Here is a 21,420-nt window from a genome sequence, read left to right as displayed (position 1 = left end):
CCAGGCTTGCATCAATGACTTAGTTCCTTTCATCCTGACAGGTGACTGAAGATCTAGTTTTCTGGGGCATTTTTAAAATGAAACCTAACTTTTCATTTGGTGATTCTGTGACACCTAAACAGCATTCTTTCTGCTTCACTGTGAATGCACTGAGGTCTCACTGATTCAACTTCAAATAGCAGAGATTCAATTCTGTCACCATTTTTCCACGGTGTGCTTCTTGTTGACTGAGATGGGGGTAGGGACATGCGTTTTCTGTAACATTCTGCTTCACATTGTGGTTTTGAGTCAGGAGGTTAAATGCGTACAACCATGGTGTGTTCTCCAGTCATCAGCCTTTTTCCTGTAGCAACCTTGACTCACAAGTTGCAAGTTGTTTACCACAAAGTTAATTATAAGTTAGTTTCTTTCTCTCTCAAAATATGAAGCTTGAATTGAATGCAAGTTAGCAGTGCTAGTTAAACATTTGTTTGCACAAGTCTTTCACTTTCTCTAGTTTTCCTGCTTTTAATACATTGCATATATGCACGCACAACGCACAGTGAGATTAAGTAACTTACATTTTTGGAAGAGCAAATATTTTCAGTTCTTGTTTTGTTATACTTGAACTTTATTTTTAAAACTGTTATACTGACTGATACATACCACTTTCTGGGGTGTATTCTAAAGCAGGTATCCTCCTGCTGTTCATTTTCTTGAAGTTCTGTAATTAGAATTTTCAGATGTGATTAGATTTATAGAATTCTACCTCACTGACGTATTTTTTTAGCCTAAGTTGTGAAAATTTTTGGTGATTTTTATTGCAGAAACAGAAATTTGTGCTATGCTAATGCATTTCTATGCGGAGAGAAGAAGGCTGAACAGGTTGTTTCAGTCACAGTCACCACAGAAGCCCAGCTGGGCAAAATGACTGGTTCTGCTGGTGGGGCTTATAGTACATTAATAAAAAATCAGTTTTGCTGTGCATCTTTAATACTTTCTCATGGACTTAGTTCTGTTCTTCTATTTCCTGATTGTTTTTAACTATGTTTCCTATAGTACAGGAACAAGCATTAATCTTTCTGTCTTCTGTAGTTCTTGAAAAAATAGATAAATCTGCAACTGATGCTATGATGTACACTTACAGAGCTTGTCACCTGTCAGACATGCAAGCTGGTGTTCTCCAAGGCAACTCTCCCAAAAATAAGGAAGTGTCTGGCGTTAGTAGTGTAAGCTGGCTGTTGTTACAGGAGGGTTACAAATAGTCATAATGTGTGCAGAACAACTCCTTCCCCCTTTATTCTCATTTTAAACTAAACTTTGCCTGTATCTTGCAGATAGTTGGGGTCCTGTTTTCAGATGCATGTTTCTTATAGTGTTTAAATTGAAGTCTTCCATTCTAAATATTAATTTCTTGATAATAGTTTATTACTGTTAGCTATGACCCTCAGTTATTTTAATTTTATGATATTTACTCTTAAGACGTTGTTTCAGAGTTGCTGATAAAAACTTTGTCACAAGCATTTGCTTTTTCAGCATAGTAATGCACGAGTTTATATCCTCAGTTTTCAAGTTACTGCATATCCATTTGACCAAAGAATCCTAATGATTTGATTGCAAGAAGTGTAATTAATAAAAGAAAATATGAGATTTTAATTAGTAGCCTTACCACTGTTTTCTTTATGATGTTTATAATAGTAATAAAAAGAAATAAAAATAAGATCCTATGATAACTGATCCTAAGATAACATGGCAGTGGTAGTAAAAGCTTTTCATGTTAGTGCTATTACCTGCACCGGTTTTTTATAATCCTTTTTTTTCCTTTTCTTTCTTACAGTCATTCCATTACGCTTCTCTCAGGGTAAAATCCAGAAAATGGTCAAAAGGTAACTTCTTCAGATTAACATTCTGAAAGCAGAAAATGAGAGTTCTTAACTGATAATAAGCACTGTTGATCAAATGCCAAAGTTCATCTTAATTTCAATATTTCTAAATTTGATAGTAAATACCAAAGTAAATAAACAAATGTTTTAAGCAAATGCTATCCTGGGGTCCATCAAAAGAGGGGTGGCCAGCAGGGACAGGGAGGTGATTGTCCCCCTCTACTCTGCTCTTGTGGGGCCCCATCTGGAGAACTGCATCCAAGTGTGGAGCCCACAGTACAGAAAAGACAGGGAGCTGTTGGAGAAGGTCCAGAGGAGGGCCACAGTGATGATCAGGGGACTGGAGCACCTCCCCTATGAGGACAGGCTGAGGGAGCTGGGCTTGTTCAGCCTGGAGAAAAGAAAGCTGTGGGTGACCTCATTGCAGCATTTCAATACCTAAAGGAGGGAGATTTAGGTCAGACATCAGGGGGAAATTCTTTACCCAGAGAATGGTGAGGTACTGGAACAGGCTGCCCAGAGAGGTTGTGGATGCCCTGTCCTTGGAGGTGTTCAAGGCCAGATTGGATGGGGCCCTGGGCAGCCTGGTTTAGCAATAAATGTGGAGGTTGGTGGCCCTGCATGTGGCAGTGGGTTGGAGATTCATGATCCTTGAGGTCCCTTCCAACCCTGGCCATTCTGTGATTCTGTGATTCTGTAAGGTAGCATAGATATAATGTTGCTAGACTCAGTGGTAAAATTTCTCTGACTTAGCAGAAAAGTAGTCTTTGTATATTTTGCTCTGATTTTTTTTTCTATTCATAGCCCGTTTGAGACTGTTAAAGCAATAAATTGAAGAAAATTAGTTACGGCGTAATAAATTCATTTCAATTTATATGCAGTGAAATCTTTATTGTCATGTTTTAGTGTCCTAAAAAAATTTTCCTTAATTTCTACCAGACAATTTTAATGCTTCAAACTAGGCATAGCACAGTACAATATTCTAATAAGAGCTAAATATTAAGAGCTTGACTGGGGAATGTTGAAGAACAAAGGATCATCTTTTGATGTCATCTGTACTTCTTAATTGTTTCACATTTGTAGCTTAAATATAATTATTGTAGCAATGCAGACTTGATTTTTCACAGAAAAAAAATGTCTGAGATTTAAATGAAATTTCCTACAAGATCTTTTTAAGGAAAAATGGTACCATAACTATGAAAACTGTTCTTGCTAATGCAAGAAAAATTGCAAAAGACACTAAAATTTTAAGCCTTTTAATTAGAATATGTTGAAATAGAACAACAAGAAGAAGAAAGACAACAGCAAAATAACCAACAAACAAAACCCGATACCTTTCATGACACTGTTAATTCAAACTCGATCCAAGGGGGTTAAAATAGTATTGTGCCATTAAATTCAGTACAGGGGAAATATAGATGTGCATTTTTATATGAATATGGATTTCTCTTTCTTATAGACTATACTGACTATGAAAAATGAGCTAAAAATCTTCCAAAATTTGACAGGCCTCCTATTGCAAATAGTAGTAACAGAAGATACGGAGAAAGTAGTGTTTACAACCACATACAGATTATGTTTATTTAAATGAGTTTCAGGTTCAGGACTAAATGAAGTATGTTTTTTGTTTAGAAATGATGATGACCATCCTAATCAGTCCTAAGAGAAACAGATCCTCTAAAGATTAAATAAGCCGTTACATAAAAAGGTTTTTTGTGTTTTTGTATTCATGCAGAAACCAAAATTGTAGAGCATTTAAATTGATTCATCATTTAAAATTAGTAACGTGGTCATATTGAAAAGAATAGCATTCAGAGAGATGTCTCATACTACTGTTGTGTTCTCAGGGAGCTCTCTGACGAGTGGAAGCAGAAGACGAATTTCCTGCAAAGATTTGGGGCATGGAGATTGTGAAGGCTGGCTGTGGAAGAAAAAGGATGCCAAAGGTTACTTCACACAGAAATGGAAAAAGTACTGGTTTATTTTGAAGGATTCTTCCTTGTACTGGTACACAAACCAGAATGTAAGTATACTCTGTGTTTGGTGAAAGCCTAAATAAAATCTTAACTTCTATCATTCTTTTGAGTAAAGTCTGTAAATATTAGAGAATAGCCACTTTAGTTGCCATGTCTGGTTCACTTGAACTTATTTTTGAATTTTTGAATTCTTTAAAGTGGAAGGCCAAGCTTAATAAAAAGCAGAGGTTCATTGTTCTCTTAAAGTTATGAATATATCAGTAGTTAATATTCTTCCAAGTTAGTATTTGTTTGGACTAATACAATGCTTACATTCAGCCTGTGTTTTTCAGCAGTCTGATTGATGTTACTGCATCTCCTTGCTTTTTCAGGCAAATTACTTCAGGAGAAGTAAAAAGTGTCAAGAAGTACTTTCTAGTTATTACTTTTCCATTTAAACACCAGTGAGCTCACTGTAGGAACCAGAAGGACAGATCATTTGTACAAACGTGGCTTTAACGCAAAACATTTTCAGTGTTCAGACCATAAGAAGAAAAAACTGAGATTTTTTTTGATGGTATTTGTTAATATCCTGAGTGCTACAGTAGGTACTTTATTTGGCGCTAACAGGTTTTGTGTAGTCGTCAACAAAGGGAATTTAGGATGACTGCAGCTCCTTTAAGAAGCAGTCAATTTACTTCATAAAAATTTCATAAAAATCAAGAAAACTAAATGTTCAATAAAAACATCTTAGGGAAAATGTGTTGAGCATTTCAGTTGGTTGGGTGGTTGTTGTTTGTATAAGACATAAATGGCTACTGCTTGTTTCTCTTCAGCTGTGTGTTCTTCCTCAGTACCACTTCTTCCCTTTTGATAGGATGAAAAAGCAGAAGGATTCATTAGCTTGCCTGAGTTCAGGATAGACAGAGCAATTGAATGCAGAAAAAAACAGTAAGTAATGTGTCAATTATGCTTTTAAATTCAAGGATTGCTCTTGGAAGTATATTATATATAGTAGTAAAAACTCCAAAATCCTTGAAATCTGTAAGCAACACATTAAGCCCACCTAAACTTTAGTGTTTCTGTTCATTTTAAAAGATGCAACTTAATGTAAATTCTATGAGCCATCTTGCAAAAAAAAAATGGATAATGCTTTCATCAAATTTGCAGATAGCCAAACTCCAACTTTAGTTAAATAAATTCAGGGGAAAAAAAAGTGAATGCATTAGCCAACAGGTAAAACATTCTTAGGTTCAGGATAGTCTTCAGGATAAGAGTCAAATGTGCAAGAATTACCATAGGAAATATCTTAAGAAATAGCATAGCAAGAGCTGGTGAATATATAAATATATATTTATATATCCAATATTGAGTTATTCTCAACTGCTAAAATATTTAGGTTCCAAATACAAAATGAACACTGTGTTTCAGTCTTTCTGCTTCTTATGTGCATGTTTCTGCTATTGCATTTTGTTCCCAGTAAACAGCATGTGTTAAACATTGCCACATGATTAATAACAGGCACTGTTTTCAGGCAGTGTTGGGATTAGAATTCATAGCTGTCAAACAGTAAGTTGAATAATTCTAATGCTTTGAGACTAGCAGCTCTCCAGTATCTCCTGAATATTTGCAGGCAGCATATAGATTTTTAAAACTTGCTACCCTCAGGAGCTATAGAGAATAGCTTGAAGATACTCTTACTAAAGCTATTCTAGTTATCACTAAGCATCTTGAATTTTTGTCATGCTTTTCTGATGACTAAATTTGGTTTTGGTCTGTAGGAATACATCCTACAACTACGAACATGTGCACAAGAAAGTACAGAAGATGTGGATTACAGTAGAGGCTGCTGATTAGCAAATAGAATCTCTTCAATTGCTTGTTCTTGTCTGAAGGTGTTATTACTGTCTGAGAAGATGACAGTGCAATTTATAGTTATGATACTTCTTTCAACTGAGACTATCACTGAAGAAATTATACATGAACTGAACACTATAAATTCCTCTGTGGAACAAGTAGATATTAATAATAATATTGAACAAATATACAGGAAAAAAATATCCTTTTGTTAAAACACTTAGCAAATTTCAGTGAATTAACATAGATTTAACAGAGGATCATTGTACGCAGCTAGAAATAGCTTCCAGAGCTTTAATCTTCGCATTTCTTACAGCGCAATTTCTGTAGGGTATATGCACAGAAAAAGTCTGATTAACTAAAACTTTGAATACTACTGAAAGCTGAGTACCTCCAGGCTTTGAATACTTTCAAAAAGACGTAGGTCCAGGGGTAAAAATATAATGAAGATGTTAATAGTATTCCCATTGTTCACTGAGCAGAATTTTCCTTTGATTTCTTCCTGAGCTATCATTTACATATTTGCCCTACCATAAAAACCGCATGTTACACTTGCTACTCTTTTACCAGCTTTTCCAAAGACTGAAAAGAAAGCACGTATGGTCTTATATTCACTTGCATTTCAGTATATCAGGTATATGTGAATGGCAGGCCCTGCTTGTGTTACAGCTCTAATTCATGGCCTCTATGAGTGCACTGATAAAGCACTTATCGATTCTCTTTGGTGTTGCCTTACTGAGGACAGGACTGAGCATGATTGATATTGCCTGCTTCTGCTGAGACGCTAATGGTTCTGGTGAGCCTGGGGACAAAGTTCTGCAACCTAATTCTTCTGCATTCCTTTTGCAAATGAGGTGATGGTGACCCATTCTAAATAGACATAATCTAGAAAAGCTCATTCTTGTCTCTGTTGGACTACAGTGGAAAACTTCAGCTAGGATTTTGTTGTCTCCTTTTAAGAGAGCTAGGGAAATATTTTGTAGGATCTGTTCTTGCTTCTTTCCACTTAAGAATATATTTGTCATGTAATAATATTTCTTAGTAGGTGTTGTAATATAACCTGTTCCACTGCAAGCTTGTAATATGGAAATATAAGTCTGATTGTGTCCTTACTTCTGTATCATTGAGCTCATTTTAACAGTTCAAAAATTAGTAAAGCTCAGTTAAAAAGGATGGGAAAGAAACATAATTCTTTCCTATTTTTTAGGTAGGCTCTTGCACTTTTACATAAATTAAAACTTTCTGAAAAAGCACTTAGTTTCCCAGTGCGTAAAAGAAGCCCAGCAAAATTCGTATTAGGTTTCTTTCAGTTCTCTCAAAAAATCTTCATGGCACCCAGCTTCGATTTCTCCTCAAATCTGTCTTATTTTCAGAGCCAAGATTGTGAGATGTTCAAAGAAGAAGAGTTACCCGTTTGAACAAAAGAATTTGAAGTCTTTCTAGAATAATGTTCTTTATTTTTAGATTTTAGATTGTCTTATCCAACGTTCTATCAACGTTCTATCCAACGAAATCAGATGGGAAAAGTGTTACAGTGTGACTGTTACTGGTGTCCGTAGTGTACACTGAATGCAATAGTGTTAAGAAAGCTTTGATTAAAATATATGGTCATTGAATGCATTATCTGGTATGGTTTGATGATTTGCCTCACTAATGCATTTAATGAAGGTACTCTGATTATTATATGAATCATGGCATTATCTCAGACTGGTTTAGCTCCCCAGGCTATATTTGGATGTGGAATGACCTTGCCCCTGCTAGAGGTGCTTTCTTGTTTTCACGCTGTTAAACTTTCCATTGCTTTTGGGCAAAGACTGCATCTTCATGATGTAGAATGATCATATTGTATTAGAAATTTTGGTTAGTTAAGTTTTTATGTGTCATAACATGAATATCACAATATTTTCAAAGATATTTATAATGTCCTGTGGTGATGCTGTTCCACAAGATTAATGGAAATAAGAATATAATGGCTAATTTATTGTCTGAACTTCCAAAAATTTAAGAAGTGACCATTTAGGTTGTCAATTCAAGTTGAAACAGTGCAGCCAGAATTCTCTATAAAATATATGTAGGCATCAGATTATCTTAGAAGTTGATACAGATTCAGTAATTTTTATTTTTGTTTTCTGATAATTTTGCAAAATCTATTATGTGCTACAGTGCCTGAAATAGCAGGGAACTTGATCTAAAGGAGTAGGATGTTGTTCTCAGAGCAGCATTCCCAGAAATTGGAATACACCTCTGGCCCCACATTAGATGACAGCAAAGAGGGGAGAAGAGTTGATGCACTCAAAAGCAGGGCTGTCATTTGGGTGGATCTACACAGTCCAGGTAAATGGGTTGACAAGGGCCTTACAAAATCCATCAAGGACATTGAAAAGTTCTGCACTTGTGAATGAGCAGGGCCCTGCAGGGAGCTTACTGGCTGGGGAATGGCTCTTCTGAAACAGGCCTGGCAGTGTTGGTAGATAGCAAACCAAACGGCACTCACTGTGCGGTGCTCCAAAAGAAACCAAAGGTAAAAACACAGATATCATTCTTCTACATTATTCGTTTTGTCCACATGTATAGAATTATTTCTCAATCAATAAATTCTGTCAAACTTATTTCCAGTTTTTAACGATAGTGTGTCTTAAAGCTTCTCAAGTAAGAGTCTTTGTGACACTCCTGGGAGATGGATGTATTGTTGTCCTTTGCAGCCCAGAAAGAGAACTGCAGAACATTTACAAGTTTCCACAGACCTGGGATCCCCAGTTCATAAAAATAAAAACCCGTTTACTTCAGAGTATGTAATATATAATAATACAGAATTATGGCTTATTTTGCTCACCTTTTAAGTGAATTTAGGAATATATATATAAAAAAGATATTAGTGAACATTTATGTAGTAAAGCAGAACATGAGAACTTTTGCAAAACAAGTCCACGCTGTACCTTAACTGAGGAAGGGCTCCTGTGAAAATATAGTATTCAATTTTATAGTTGCAGACTGTATCACATTACGTGAGCATAGTGGAGACAAATTTAAGGTTTGTTTATCTGAAATCCTCTGACTATTAACAGGTCGAGTTTGAGACTCAATATTGGCATTCTAATGCTTTCATGTATGTAAATTTCCTGTCTAGAAAAATAATCCTGTTTACAAGCAGAAACTCCATCATGTGATATTCTAACAGGATTAATCAAGAGGATTAGAATCTCCAGACCCACCATATAATCCTCTCCAAGTCAGTGCTTAAATCTCAAGGTTGGGCAAATGGTTGAGCAAATGTAAGACTAGAAGGTCAAGATGTTGCAGTGTTTCCAAATAACTGCAAAGAGTACTGACATCAGGGAAAAGTACATACCCATAAATAACATATGCTTAGATCAAAATCACTTGCATTAAGATCTTAAAATTCAGTATATATAATTAACAATTGTATGCCATCTAGTGGGCATCAGAAAAGTTTCCTACCTATTTATGGATTTCCCATGCATTCTCTCTTTTCATTTGCAACGTATGAGCTGCCTGTTATTTCAAATTTCTGGTGTTGGTATTTACAGTAAATGCCAGTAAATATGCTGCCTTTCTGCTTGCTTATTTTTTGTCAGCTGATATTAATTAGTATTGACCTTTAATTAATACAAATTTTGATCTTTTCATTTCATTAGAATGTCACATTTTTATAAGGGTCTAGTGACTTGTGACATGCTTTAAATCAGCAGAAGTAGAGATTAGGATCTTCACTGAAATTGTCAATTCATATGTGAAAACAATGCTTGAATATTTCTTACATCTTTTTGTGGATTCAGGATGTTTTATAATGATCCTCTGTGCAAAGGTAAACTTATCCTTCTAATACACATGTAAACTCATTAAAAAGGAAACTACAGAGAAATACAACTCTGCCACCTCATTCTTTTGCAAAACCTTTGTTAGGAAAGCCTGTTACTGGATGCATCTGTATTACCAGTACATACAAGAAAATAGGTGTGCTCAAATCAAGTTTCTTCAGCTTTCAATCTCTGAAAATTGGAATTAATCATAGTCATTAATAAAACACTCATTTGCATTTAAGCTATTAATAGTGGGAAACGTGCATAATCAGGTTTTTTATAATGACATGTGTAATGACTTGTAATCTAATTCCTACATCTAATGATTACCATATAAATGTCAGTATTTTAACCTAAATTCTACGTATGATAGTTGTTATTCTATGCATTTGCCAACTAATAAAAACAATAGTATTTAATGGTGTGAGTCTGTGGCTTCCTTGATAGCAGTAATCCTTTAAATTATTATATTATTTAATTAATACAAAAATTGTCTGTCCTAAGTATTTCTTTGAGTAGAACAAAAACCACAGCCATATGTAAGAAAATATGGTGGGATCAAACTCATAGTCCTTTAGACTAGTTGACCTTTGAAACACAACTAATAAGTACTTAAATTTACTCAGTAAGATTTTCAGATTCATCTAGTAAGTTTTTAATTTATAACATCAGCAGTTATTGAATGGCTTTACAGTTCTAAGTAATTCAGGTGTTTCTGAAACTTGTAGATGTAAATTCTGAAATGTAAATGTAAGCAGATCAGAATGAATCTGTAAGTTGGATCCAGCAAAAGACTCAGACTGAGCATTCAAAAGGCCTATTAAGCTTGTAACATGCTGAATAATTATGGTGCATACCAGTCTTATGTTGTCTGTAGACAATATCCTTGAAAGAAAAGATATTTTTTCTTCTTTGTGTTTGTTTTCTAGTGCATTCAAAGCGTGTCACCCCAAAATAAAGAGTTTCTACTTTGCAACAGACTGTCTTGAAGAAATGAATAGGTAAGTAACATATTATTTTTCTTGACACACCAATAATTGAAAATAATATGTGAGATTAATCACATAGGAATGTGCTGCTGGAGCATGATGTAATGCTGATCAGTAGTGTTCTCAATATTGCCCATTCTGGTCCTCCACTGCTTTTAGTATGTACAGCTTTACACTGTGTGGCTTATTTTGTTGGCTGCAATTTTTTGTCATGCCACATAGCACAATTCTGTAAAGGTGTTGGAAAAAGTTAGTTTTATGGGTATCATCTGTGTTTATTAAAATTTTTGAGTTGTTTATGATACTTTGCTTTTTTTTTCTTGTTAAACCCTGAAAATATCCTTATAGATATTATGCTTTAACAGTTTCTTGTATGTAAATACAATGCATACCTGTACCAAGGCCTCTACTGAGAGTAACTTGCGTTATGGAAAAACGAAAAGAAAGAAAGAAAAAAGAAAAGGGAAATTTAATTTGATCCATTGCATCACTCTCTCAACAAAGCTAACGAAGTTGTATTGGTAGTGTTGCTGTGTGTTGTCAAATGCCCTTGGTTGTGCAGGGAGGGCATTCAAGGCCCTGGACAACCTGATCCAAAATTAAAGTTGGCTCTGCAGCAGGTAGGCTGTGAGAACAGATGACCTCCTGAGATGTCTTCCAACCTAAATTACCTTGTGCTTTATCCTGTGACTCAGTGATGAAGGCAGAGGCTAGATAAAGGTGGGGAAGTGCCTGTGAGGATCAAAGACAGAGTCAAATGTTCTACCTCCTCCTGCTGCTTCAGGAATTTGTTTATTCACAGCCGGAGTAAAAAGCAAGGACACATGGGAAAACTCTGCCATACTTCAAAGTCTTAAATCTTTCATGGCACAGACTGCTGAAACTTTGGAATTTCGTTAGTTTTCTCTGTTTGAAGACTTAGGCTGAACTGCCTTCAGGATACAGATGGATATAAAACAATAACATCAAGAGATTATTTTTAAACTGTATTGACACATAAGATCAGATGTATTGAAACAGTTCAGGCCTGTTCATCATTCACTAATGATGATGAGGAGGAGGTTCAGTTCTCGAGTATCTTACTGTAGCCAGATATACTGCTTGGATGTAAATTTGCTGCAAAATATTTCTTTTCATTGTTAGCAGTGTTTCATTATTTGGTTATGTAATCTGGCTGAGATCTGTTTTGTACAAAACTGAAGTGAGGATCTGCTACTTTTAAATATGCATGGTTTCTTCCTTAATTTTAGCTACTTTGATAGATATGATTTGTTTAAGTGCCATTGCTCAGCTCTCCCTATTATGGCATAACATTTTCTGACTCAAGGAAAACCAGGAAGTCTTGATGTACATTCAATAAAATATCCATTGATTTTCCTATACTAGGAGACAACACAGCTGTCTTTATGACAGTTTACAGCCTCTGTGGAGCATAACAGTTGGTAATGTGCCAGGGTCTGTTTTCATATCATACTGCCACAATGGTTTGGAATTAACTAGAGCCTTTTTTTTTTTTTTTTTTTTTAACATTTAGAATCTGTTTTCCATGAGAGAAGACAAAGAAGGGTGAAGTTTCCCCTTGAAATTTTTTTTGGCAGTATTTTTCCACCAGAAGTGTTATTCCAGTGGGGTAATTGTAATTCACTCAGCAACCCAAATGATGGATTGCAATGCTTCCTCTGTAAAATCTCTGGGCATCCCCTGCAGCCTTTATATCCTTCCTGGAATTCCTTGTCCCAGACATCATGTCTGAAATTGGATGGAGTAAGCAAGGTTCATAGAAAAAAAATGCACCTAAAAAGCTGTTATCTTTCCACCAAACTGCTAACTGTGTGGTTTAAGGTAATATGGCAAATAGTTTATGTGGAATCTCATAATTCTGCTGTCACCACAAAATTTAACTGGATTTTCCATGTTTACACTGAAAAGTAAAAGAGTCTTAATATGTAGAAGAGGAAAGTAGCATTTCCTCGTTCATGATATGGACAATATATAGCCTTTTTTTCAGCTTCATTTACTGTCAGCTTTTTTTTTAACAGCTATTTATATCAATTTCTTATTCAAGATTCACTGTTTTCTAGATTGGATTTTTTTTTTATCTGCAGAATACTGGAATCTGCCTTTAATACTGCATGGCTTTTGAAGGTGCTATCCACTGATGGGTAGTAATTGATCTGTGCGTACCAGATAATGTTGTTCTTTTGCAGCAGAATTTTTGCCTGCTGTGTAGCATGTTGCAGACAGACTTTGCTTTGCAAAATTAATGCTCATGCTGTTTTGTCAGGTCTACATGAGCATAGCTGTGTTCTTAGAAATGAATTAATAATGAAATTGATGAACTCAAATTTTGTTTGCCACGGTCACGAGGTATTCCAAGCTCGTTAAAGCCTTATTTCACAGAAGTGCTTCATCTGTTCCCAGACCATGTATAACCTATTTATAGATTTAATACTCCTAAGGAAATCAGCATTGAATTTAATTTTCAGTTGTTTTACAATGTCTATTTTATTTAAAATTTTCTTGTGATTGAGGCGTGCAGTTCATTTTCACTCTCCTGTACTCTAAATGTTAAAGAAAGAAAAAAACACCCTCCTGTTATAGGCTGAATCATTTGATCATGCTTGATTTGAATAACTGGGTTAACTTCATGATATTAATAATTCCCATAAATCTTTGGCTGTCACTCAAAACTGCACTATCTGCTTAAACCTAAAATGATGATAAATTGATTTTGGAGGAACCACTTCCAATATTTTCCAAGATCTGAAAGTCTGTAAAACATTATTTCTCTGAAGATGAAACTGCTTGAAAGTTGATATATTCTGAATTAAATTACTCTTGAATATAAGCGAATTTCAGGGTGCATATCTTCTGTACTTTTGCATAAGATGTATAAGTGAGTTACTCCAAGCTTTCTCTAAACCATCTTTGTTATTAAAGTTCATTCAGCTGTCTTCCATAAATTTGAGGCATGTTAGTGTCATTGTCAGTTCTCTGCCAGCTCGGATGGTAGACCAGTATTTGTGCATGTATTCATGTTTTAATTTACTTTTAATCTTTCTTTGTGAACAATCTAACACCTAAGAAAAGATCTTGGCAACTGAAGAATTCTGACATACGCCCCTGTTGGACACTACCCTTATGAACAAGCGAATGGAAGGCTATCCATGTCAGATCTGTCTGTCCTTATTTACAAGTTCTTTAAGAAAATGATCTATAGGTTATTAAAGAGCTCCTACGATCCAGTCTCTTGCCCAGTGAAATTGTGGGAATATGAAAGAACTTCACAGATTGAAATCCCTGAATTGGTGCCTACCAATTTTTGTAAATTAACAGGACAGCAGATTTTTCCTTTCTTTGTGTCTTCCTGCAAACTTGTTTCAAATTCAGGAAAAATGCAGTCATTCCTAAGACCACTTCAAACATCTAAATTATTGTGCTCACATAACTCGTAAGTTGCAGCACAAGGAAAAAAATATTTCTGATCAGAAGTTGCAGGCCCCAGAGGCTGGGTGAAACCATTACATATGTGGGAGTGAACATTGCAGCAGTACAGATACAGCACTCAGTCTGAGGAAAATGCTGCACTAGAAACTAGAAAGTGCCAGTACAGAGCTGTATGCTGTATGTCTTCAAAGTCTCTTTTTTTGTTTTGTTTTTTTTTTTTTTGTTTTTTTTTTTCGGTAAGCCACCAAAGTCTTCCTTTATGATTTATGGACTACTTTACATAGACTTGTGAACTACCATCTCTCCCTTGACACAGATTGAGAACCACTGGTTTCTAGCAGTACACTAGAGTTTATAGGAGTTTGCAAAACAAAACTGCAGTTACCCAATAAACAATCCAAATTAGCATTCAGGTGTGAATTTATCCCTAATGCACAGGAGCTAGGATTTGCATTGTCTGAAATTACAAAATTAACTTAATCAAATTCTGCTAGAAATAATACCATTGTGAATTGATACAGCTGTTCTGGGAGCCAAACAGTTCATCTGCATTTAATAGAGCAGTGTTTTTGAGAACAGTGCAGTACCTCCTGGTGATAAAGGAACATGCATTATAGTCACATATTATAATGTCATACTGGAAATACTAAGCTAACACTGCAAAAACTGGAATTTTTAAAAACAGAAAGAAGTGGTCGATATAACTATATAAATCAGGCCTTTAATAGTATTACTTGGCCTGTTTGATCTGATTTATCTAAGAGTATGTGGAAATAAGATTTCAGAAGTAAATCATCCCATTCCTTAACAATATTCTGCCTCTAAACCCCAAAAACCTCATCCACACCTTTTCAGGTCATACAAGGTGGATGCACGTGCTGGAGCAGTGGCACAGTAAAGGCAGTGGTAGATGGAGGCAGCAACCAGTACTTGCCTGTAGATGGATACCAAGAAAGTCTGGTGAATTACCTGCAGTAGTCTGGTAAATCTATGGGATGAGACTACATTGGGGTGAAATCCAGTAGCTGCATTTCACCAATGAAAACAGTATTTCAGTTTCTTCTTAACCGATTCCTTTATCTACTTAACTGATTCCCATAGGTATCAGCATGGCAATCCAAGTTCATCTCAGCAACAGCCACTTCTTTTGCTTTGCCTAGGCAGTGTTAGAGCTGCTACAAATGTGTTTGGAAATTATTTGAAATTTGGCAAGAGGTGTTCCAGTTGAGTGAGTTTCTCTGATGGTTCTGGTAGATTTCCTGAGGCTTTTATTTGAAATTGTAGCCTATCATAAAGGTATTGTGTATATATTTTCTGTGTTACACAGTTATATTTATACAGTAAGATGCTATTTTATTTATTGCCACAAGGGTTATTTATTTGGCACAGAAGCAGTGAATTTTATTGTCCATCATCCAGCAGGAATTAAAGACAAAATAAATAAATAAATAAATAAATAGAAGAACCAAAACAAAACAGACTTCTGACCACGAAGGCCTAGATGTGCATTCAATTGACAGAGTGACGATATAAAAAAAAATTGAAAATCCTCATTAAGAGCATGAAGTAGATGCACACACAAAGAGGGCATAAATTGCTATGGTTCACTTGTCAATTCTTAAAGTGTCTGGGGCTTTTTTCATATTTTTCCAGCCTGACAAATCTAAGAAGACGGTGCATGAATCAAGATCAACAGAGTCATGTCAAATTATCAAATCAGAGAGTGCTTACTGTTTATCCCTTGAATGATTTTACTTAACAAATTCCAGCAACCATGACAAATAAAATAGTAGAAATACAGGCTGTTGAGAGTTGATATATTTGGAGAGATGAGCTCATTGAGAAAAGTGTTCAGTGCTGTATGTCAACGTGAGACATCAGTTATGTGTTTGGGCTTCTTTTATGTAGTGAAAAAAAAAGGAATAATTTTAGCCATACCTATTACATTCACTTTTATTCTGTTAAATGAGGGCATTACTTGTACAGCCTTAGTGAACAGTGAAAATAAGAATCTAAAAGGGAAACATTGATTTTTCAGATGTCCATTAAGAAAGACTGGTCGGAAAGAAGCCTGCGTGCCAAATACAAAATTGATTTAAAAATATAATTCTGTATTGCAAATAATTTTACAGTGAACTGTGGAATCCAATTATCTCACTGGTCTGAGAGGATATAATACAAAGTTTATAACCTGAAAATAAATATAAATTGCACTAAATAAATTGTAGGTATGAAATAGATGGTCCAAGAGGATCTGTATTTTAATAAACTAGAAGCTGACTTGATTGAATTGAATTTAACTTCAGTTCTGTTTTTCCTTTTAGCCAAATAATCCGTAGTGTACATGCAATTCCAAAAGTGAAGAAAGATATATTCCTGCTCTGAAACTTTTAAAACACAAACCTGTGATGACTTGGAAGTGCAAGTATTAATTGATGAAAAGATACAAGATAAGAAATGAGTTTTAAATATATAACTCTTTATTTATTTCTGATGTGCTTTAACATCTTGGTATTTCATTGGTTTCATTTTTTAAGGAAACACTTAAGAAAAATGAATAGTTAAGGGGAAGGGCTTATTTTTGAGTTTACACCTTTTCAGGGTATATCCATTTTTTTCCTTTTTCACCTGAATTAAATGTTAAAAAAAAAAAAAAGCAAGAAAGAAAAATGTTCCAAGGCATTTTCCTTGATCTGGATTGCTGGAAAGAAGTAGCCAAGTGGATGAAGTCTGACTCAAATAAATACTCCGTTAGCTAAATACAGGCATTAAACATTTCTTCTCCGCTTATGAGGAAGCAGTCCTTTCTGATGGTAGCAGTTTGCTATAAATTAACAGTACTGCCTTTTTTAATACTTTCCTATTTACTCCCGAACTCAAATGTGTTCCATATCCTAGTATTTCTCCCACATTTTTTCAATTTTTTTTTTTGTCTGTGGTTTTCTCAGATTTCGGCCTTTGCCCATGTCATTATTTTTTTTACCTGACGTCCTTTAACAACTTCAAGCAATTCAGTTGGTTAGCACTTAGTTTTCAAAGAAATGATTTCTTTTTTCTTAAACCATTGATAAAAACTTGCACCCTTTCATAAATTGTTTCCATCTTTAGCCAGGCACTCTTAAAATGGAGAATTGATCTGAGAGTTCTGGTTGCCTTCAGTCCCAGGGACTTGCACTGACCTTGGCTCTGCTCATTGCTGTAGTCAGCAGAGGAATTGTAACAGCAAACAAAAACTTGCTGCATTTGTAAGAGTGGTGGCGTGTTATTGTTTTTTAATACAGTCTTCTAGGACAGTGAAGCTGTATGAAAATGTTTTTCTAGTTGTTTAGTCCATTTTAACATTTCTCCAGTGTATTTATTAAATGATCAGTAAGAGAATGTGCTGCTGACTCCTGACAACTCAGGGCATTTCAAGCATGACTCACTCTTCAGTATCAAGTTTTGATTATTGTCACAGCTACTTGGTTCGTGACTGCCCTCGGTGTCTTTGTAAACATCCCTTTCCAGGCCTTGGGGTAGCATCAGACTTGCAGAGCAGTCCCTGGGCTGCCATCCCCTGGTACTAACCAGAATTATCTCAGTAAATTTAACTTAACTTCCTGCCATGCAGCTCTATTTTATCCCGAAGCAATGACAGCAGTGCCTGTTCGTAATCAACAGAATTAATTAAAACAAACTCTGATTTATTTAAAATCTGAACTGTTGAGACACAGTACGAAACTTACTCATGTATTGACATGACTTTCCCTGGGGCTTCCCATTCCCTCCATTTGGTTTTCTAAGGTAAAGGCAATAAGAAAAAATAATTAAAACACTTGTTTCCCTGTAAGTTGTTACAATGCATGCAATTTGATAAAAGTTGTTTCTCATAGGGCTTATATACAATATTGAAAATAAAATGTTGGTGTAGAGTATCCTTGGGATATTGAGCACAGCTCCATATGCACCACAGCTATTTTCTGTCTGGAATGCAAACCCTACAGTTTGCTGCCCAGTCTAGAATCAAACCTAGTGAAAAGCACTGTTTAAGTTGTTCTCTGCCTATTTTTCAGAAGTAAATTGTAAAAGAAAAAAAAAAAGATTATTTTTTGGAGGAAGAGGAATCAAACATTTCCCTCTGGGGCCGAGGTCTATGGGGATGTGCATGTAAGGCTGCTATACCCGTACCTGCCAGAACATCTTTTGTCTTGTTTTGATCTCACGCAATTCAAAGTGCTATGAGGGAAGCAGCAATATAAACCGAACTAGACAAACTACCCCTTATTTCTTCACTGTTCTGCTTGACAGGTATAGCATACAGTCTTGCACTGTGTGACCTTTGATTAAGCACATGCAGTCACTTATCCCTTAGAGAGTCTGATTCTGACACACAGCTCCCATTGCCTTCCTGAAAGCTGACATTTGCCTTCTAGGCATTCAATGCAAAGTTCTGAACCAAGTGGATGAGTTAGTTTCAAGCTTTCCAGAGAGAACTTTTTTATAACCTTGGCTGCCTGTTTTCTTAATAAAAATGAAAGTATGCATTTACTCATCAGGCAAATTCATCGTGTTTACACAGCTTTCCTTTTGAATTGAGTTTGCATTTCCTTGGGGGCGGGGGGAAGGATGTGTTAACTGTAAGAAAAAGATCTGTAATCTCAGCACTTCTCTAACTCCTGATTAACCTCAAAAACATTCACTCAGGCTTTTTAAAAAAATACAAAACCCAAGATTGAGATTCTTTTTCTTTTGTTAGAAGAGAATTTATCATTTGAAACCAGTGAATGTCATCAGATATCTCTTTTCATTTTCTTGACAAAGAGCTAACTCTGAATTGCGGTAAATGAGGTAGGAATGTACTTGTAACTATTGCAAGGACCTTCTTGCCTTTTGGTAGGAAAAACAAATCTGGGCAATCTTCAAGGAGGAAGAATACCTTCTGCTAATTCCAGATACGGACACTGAGGCCATATGAATAAAGCAGATACCTGTCTGCTGAGGAAATCCATGTTGTTTTGAAGGTTAACATTAACAATGAGCAGCAAATAGCAATGAGCAACAAGATAAACTGGCAAGAAATTTAAGCCAACAAAAATGTCAGCACACTGATCACTAAAGAGGCTGAAGATGGTAGCACCCTGGTTTATCATTGGTGCTTAAGCAGAACCTTAGTTAAAGTACCTGAGGCATAATGCCTAACTGTCAGGGTAAAGCATGACTACAACTGTTTTTCTCCAATGTTAATGAGTTTAGGGATTCAGGAATCACTGTTGAAAAAATAGTAAATACAAATGCTTAATAATGAGAAAAAGTATGATGTCATTTCAATTGCTGCTCTAAATATCATGCTTTTAAAATGAAGCAAATGTCAACTGACCAACATGTCCTTTGTTGAATGAAATTATTCTGGTGAGTGCTGTAGAAAATCAGCTTTTCAGTAAACCTGTTAATCCGTTTGAAATTTACGTCCTTAGTGATAAAGATGAGGTATGCATGCTGATGCAAGCAATGTCTCTGTTAGCAGTTCTAAGCCTGTAGCTGGCATTTGTGAAAAATAATCATTGATTTAATTTTTACTTCCAAATTGGGGGCTTCTGTTTTAATATGGAAATGCCAAAGCAATGCTATTGTACAATTCTTCGTATTTTCATACTTTTGCTATTGAATTAATCGTTATAACAATTACCTGTAAGAAGTAAATGCTGTTGTTCTCTTTAGATACTTATGTAAGTCGTAAGATATATAGAATGATTTGCTGAAGGCCATACAGTGAGTCTGTTTTCTATCCAATGTTACAGGTGAAGACCATTGCTTTGAGCAACTGCAGTTCATTGCTTACACCAGCAGATGAATGCATGCTGAATTGTATTCTATTTTTAGTGGAGTATGCTCTTCCTTCATTTTCTGTCTCCTTGCTGCTACCTTTCATATTCTATGTCATTACAAAAGTAATGTATTCATGAATGCCCTTAAAAGCTTGTTTTGTTCTAATTACACTTAATAGGTTTCCTGTTTCAATCTGCAAAAAAAAAAAAAAAAAGGTTATTATTGTAGAGTACCTGTTGTTTACTAATGTCTTTCTTGAGAAGTCTTTGGAAGGGTTTTTTTGTTGTGGTATGATTCATCAGCCAAGAAAATAATTAGTAACAAAATGTGCGTTGCATTGTCAAAAAGCAGGCAGAGCTGCTTCTAGAAACCACATTTAATATGCTAGAAAATTAATGACATAATAATTTGGTCAAACTGTAAGGGAGTGTTTAAGAATACAACTCAGATATGGGTTTTGCAGGTATTATCATAATTCTAGTTTGATTTATAGTCTTTTTGTAGCATTTTCAGGAAAGTTCTTGAAGTAGCGATCAAAATAAATACAGTGTGCTCCTGTGCAATAAATGCAGTGTGAACTGAAACGACTTTCAGTTACTTGAAATTATTAACTACTGAATTTATCTGATTCACGATTTGAACAGTCTGAAGTGTTCAGTGTAGGGACTAACTGTTGTTTCTGACTTTTTTACGTGATGGGGTTCTGTACACCATCATGTTCACACTTTTGACTATCCTTCTTCCTGTTTTTCTGCTATTCTTTTAGATGGATGAATCGTCTGGGTCTCGCAGCAATTGGTTACACACCTGATGACAAGGATATTCATCCTGATGAAGGTAATGTTTCAGAGATAAGTAGAAGAGCAGAGAGTGCACTGTTCATTATTTGAATGAAGTTGGAGATGTCATAACTGACTTCTTTATTAACGTGTTATGTCTTATCATATGAACATATAGCCCTGAAGAATTAGATTTAGTGTCATCAAAAAATAAAATCCAGAATAATAGTTTAAGAAATATTTTAGAAAAATGATAAACACAATGCTAAGTCCAGGCTGCATTATGATCTCCAAGAGCAGAGCCATCACCTTATGCTCATCACCCTAGAGCAAGTGAAGACATCACAGTTACAAGGTCAAGATGTGCTTTAGATCCATGCTTCATCTTCTGAGCCTTGCCTTTTTTGTCATGACCTAATAGGTGAACACTGATCAAGTAAGCATTTAGGCTCAGTTCTGCTTTGGCTCCTCAAAGGAAGTTTCCTTTTCAAACTCTGACCAGAAGCTGTTGTTTATTGCACAGTGCTTAGTTAGGAGCTTAATGTGCTTTCTGTAACACTATCCTAAATCATTTGAAGGTGGTTCTTTGTACCTGTGTATCTGAAATACCATCCATTTTTGCAAGATCTGCTCCTCAGTGGCTGCCAAGTGACCTAGGTGACTGTGAAATGTTTGCCCTTGCAAGCTAATGATATTTTGAAACTGTCAGAAACAGTTCTTGTGGAAAAATACATCACTGAAACCCAGAATGCTTTGTTAGCAGATTACTGGAGTGAAAGCGACCAGGATGATGTTGATGGCTCTTTAACCCTGAAGCAGGAAGGCTCCTCAACACTGTGTGACACCTATCACCGAACACCTTCAGTGAGTTATAAATACTGACGTTAGGTCACCACAAAAGATGT

The 21,420-nt window shown here is 35.6% G+C and overlaps 1 protein-coding gene across 1 annotated transcript in view; it reads left to right on the top strand.

The window, feature by feature from the left end:
- The window catches only part of LOC125699886 (connector enhancer of kinase suppressor of ras 2-like), a 172,203-nt gene that overhangs the window by 139,817 nt on the left and 10,966 nt on the right, over window positions 1-21,420 (top strand). The window contains exons 16-21 of the mRNA XM_048959890.1: window positions 1,817-1,865; window positions 3,710-3,885; window positions 4,695-4,768; window positions 10,425-10,496; window positions 20,503-20,573; window positions 21,276-21,379. Coding sequence (XP_048815847.1) covers window positions 1,817-1,865; window positions 3,710-3,885; window positions 4,695-4,768; window positions 10,425-10,496; window positions 20,503-20,573; window positions 21,276-21,379 — 546 coding nt within the window. The remainder of the gene's footprint in view (window positions 1-1,816; window positions 1,866-3,709; window positions 3,886-4,694; window positions 4,769-10,424; window positions 10,497-20,502; window positions 20,574-21,275; window positions 21,380-21,420) is intronic.

Source organism: Lagopus muta, chromosome 13, assembly GCF_023343835.1.
Source record: "Lagopus muta isolate bLagMut1 chromosome 13, bLagMut1 primary, whole genome shotgun sequence".
Lineage (NCBI taxonomy): Eukaryota > Metazoa > Chordata > Aves > Galliformes > Phasianidae > Lagopus > Lagopus muta.
Note: the sequence above shows the minus strand (reverse complement) of the source record. Positions and strands in the feature narration are given on the sequence as shown.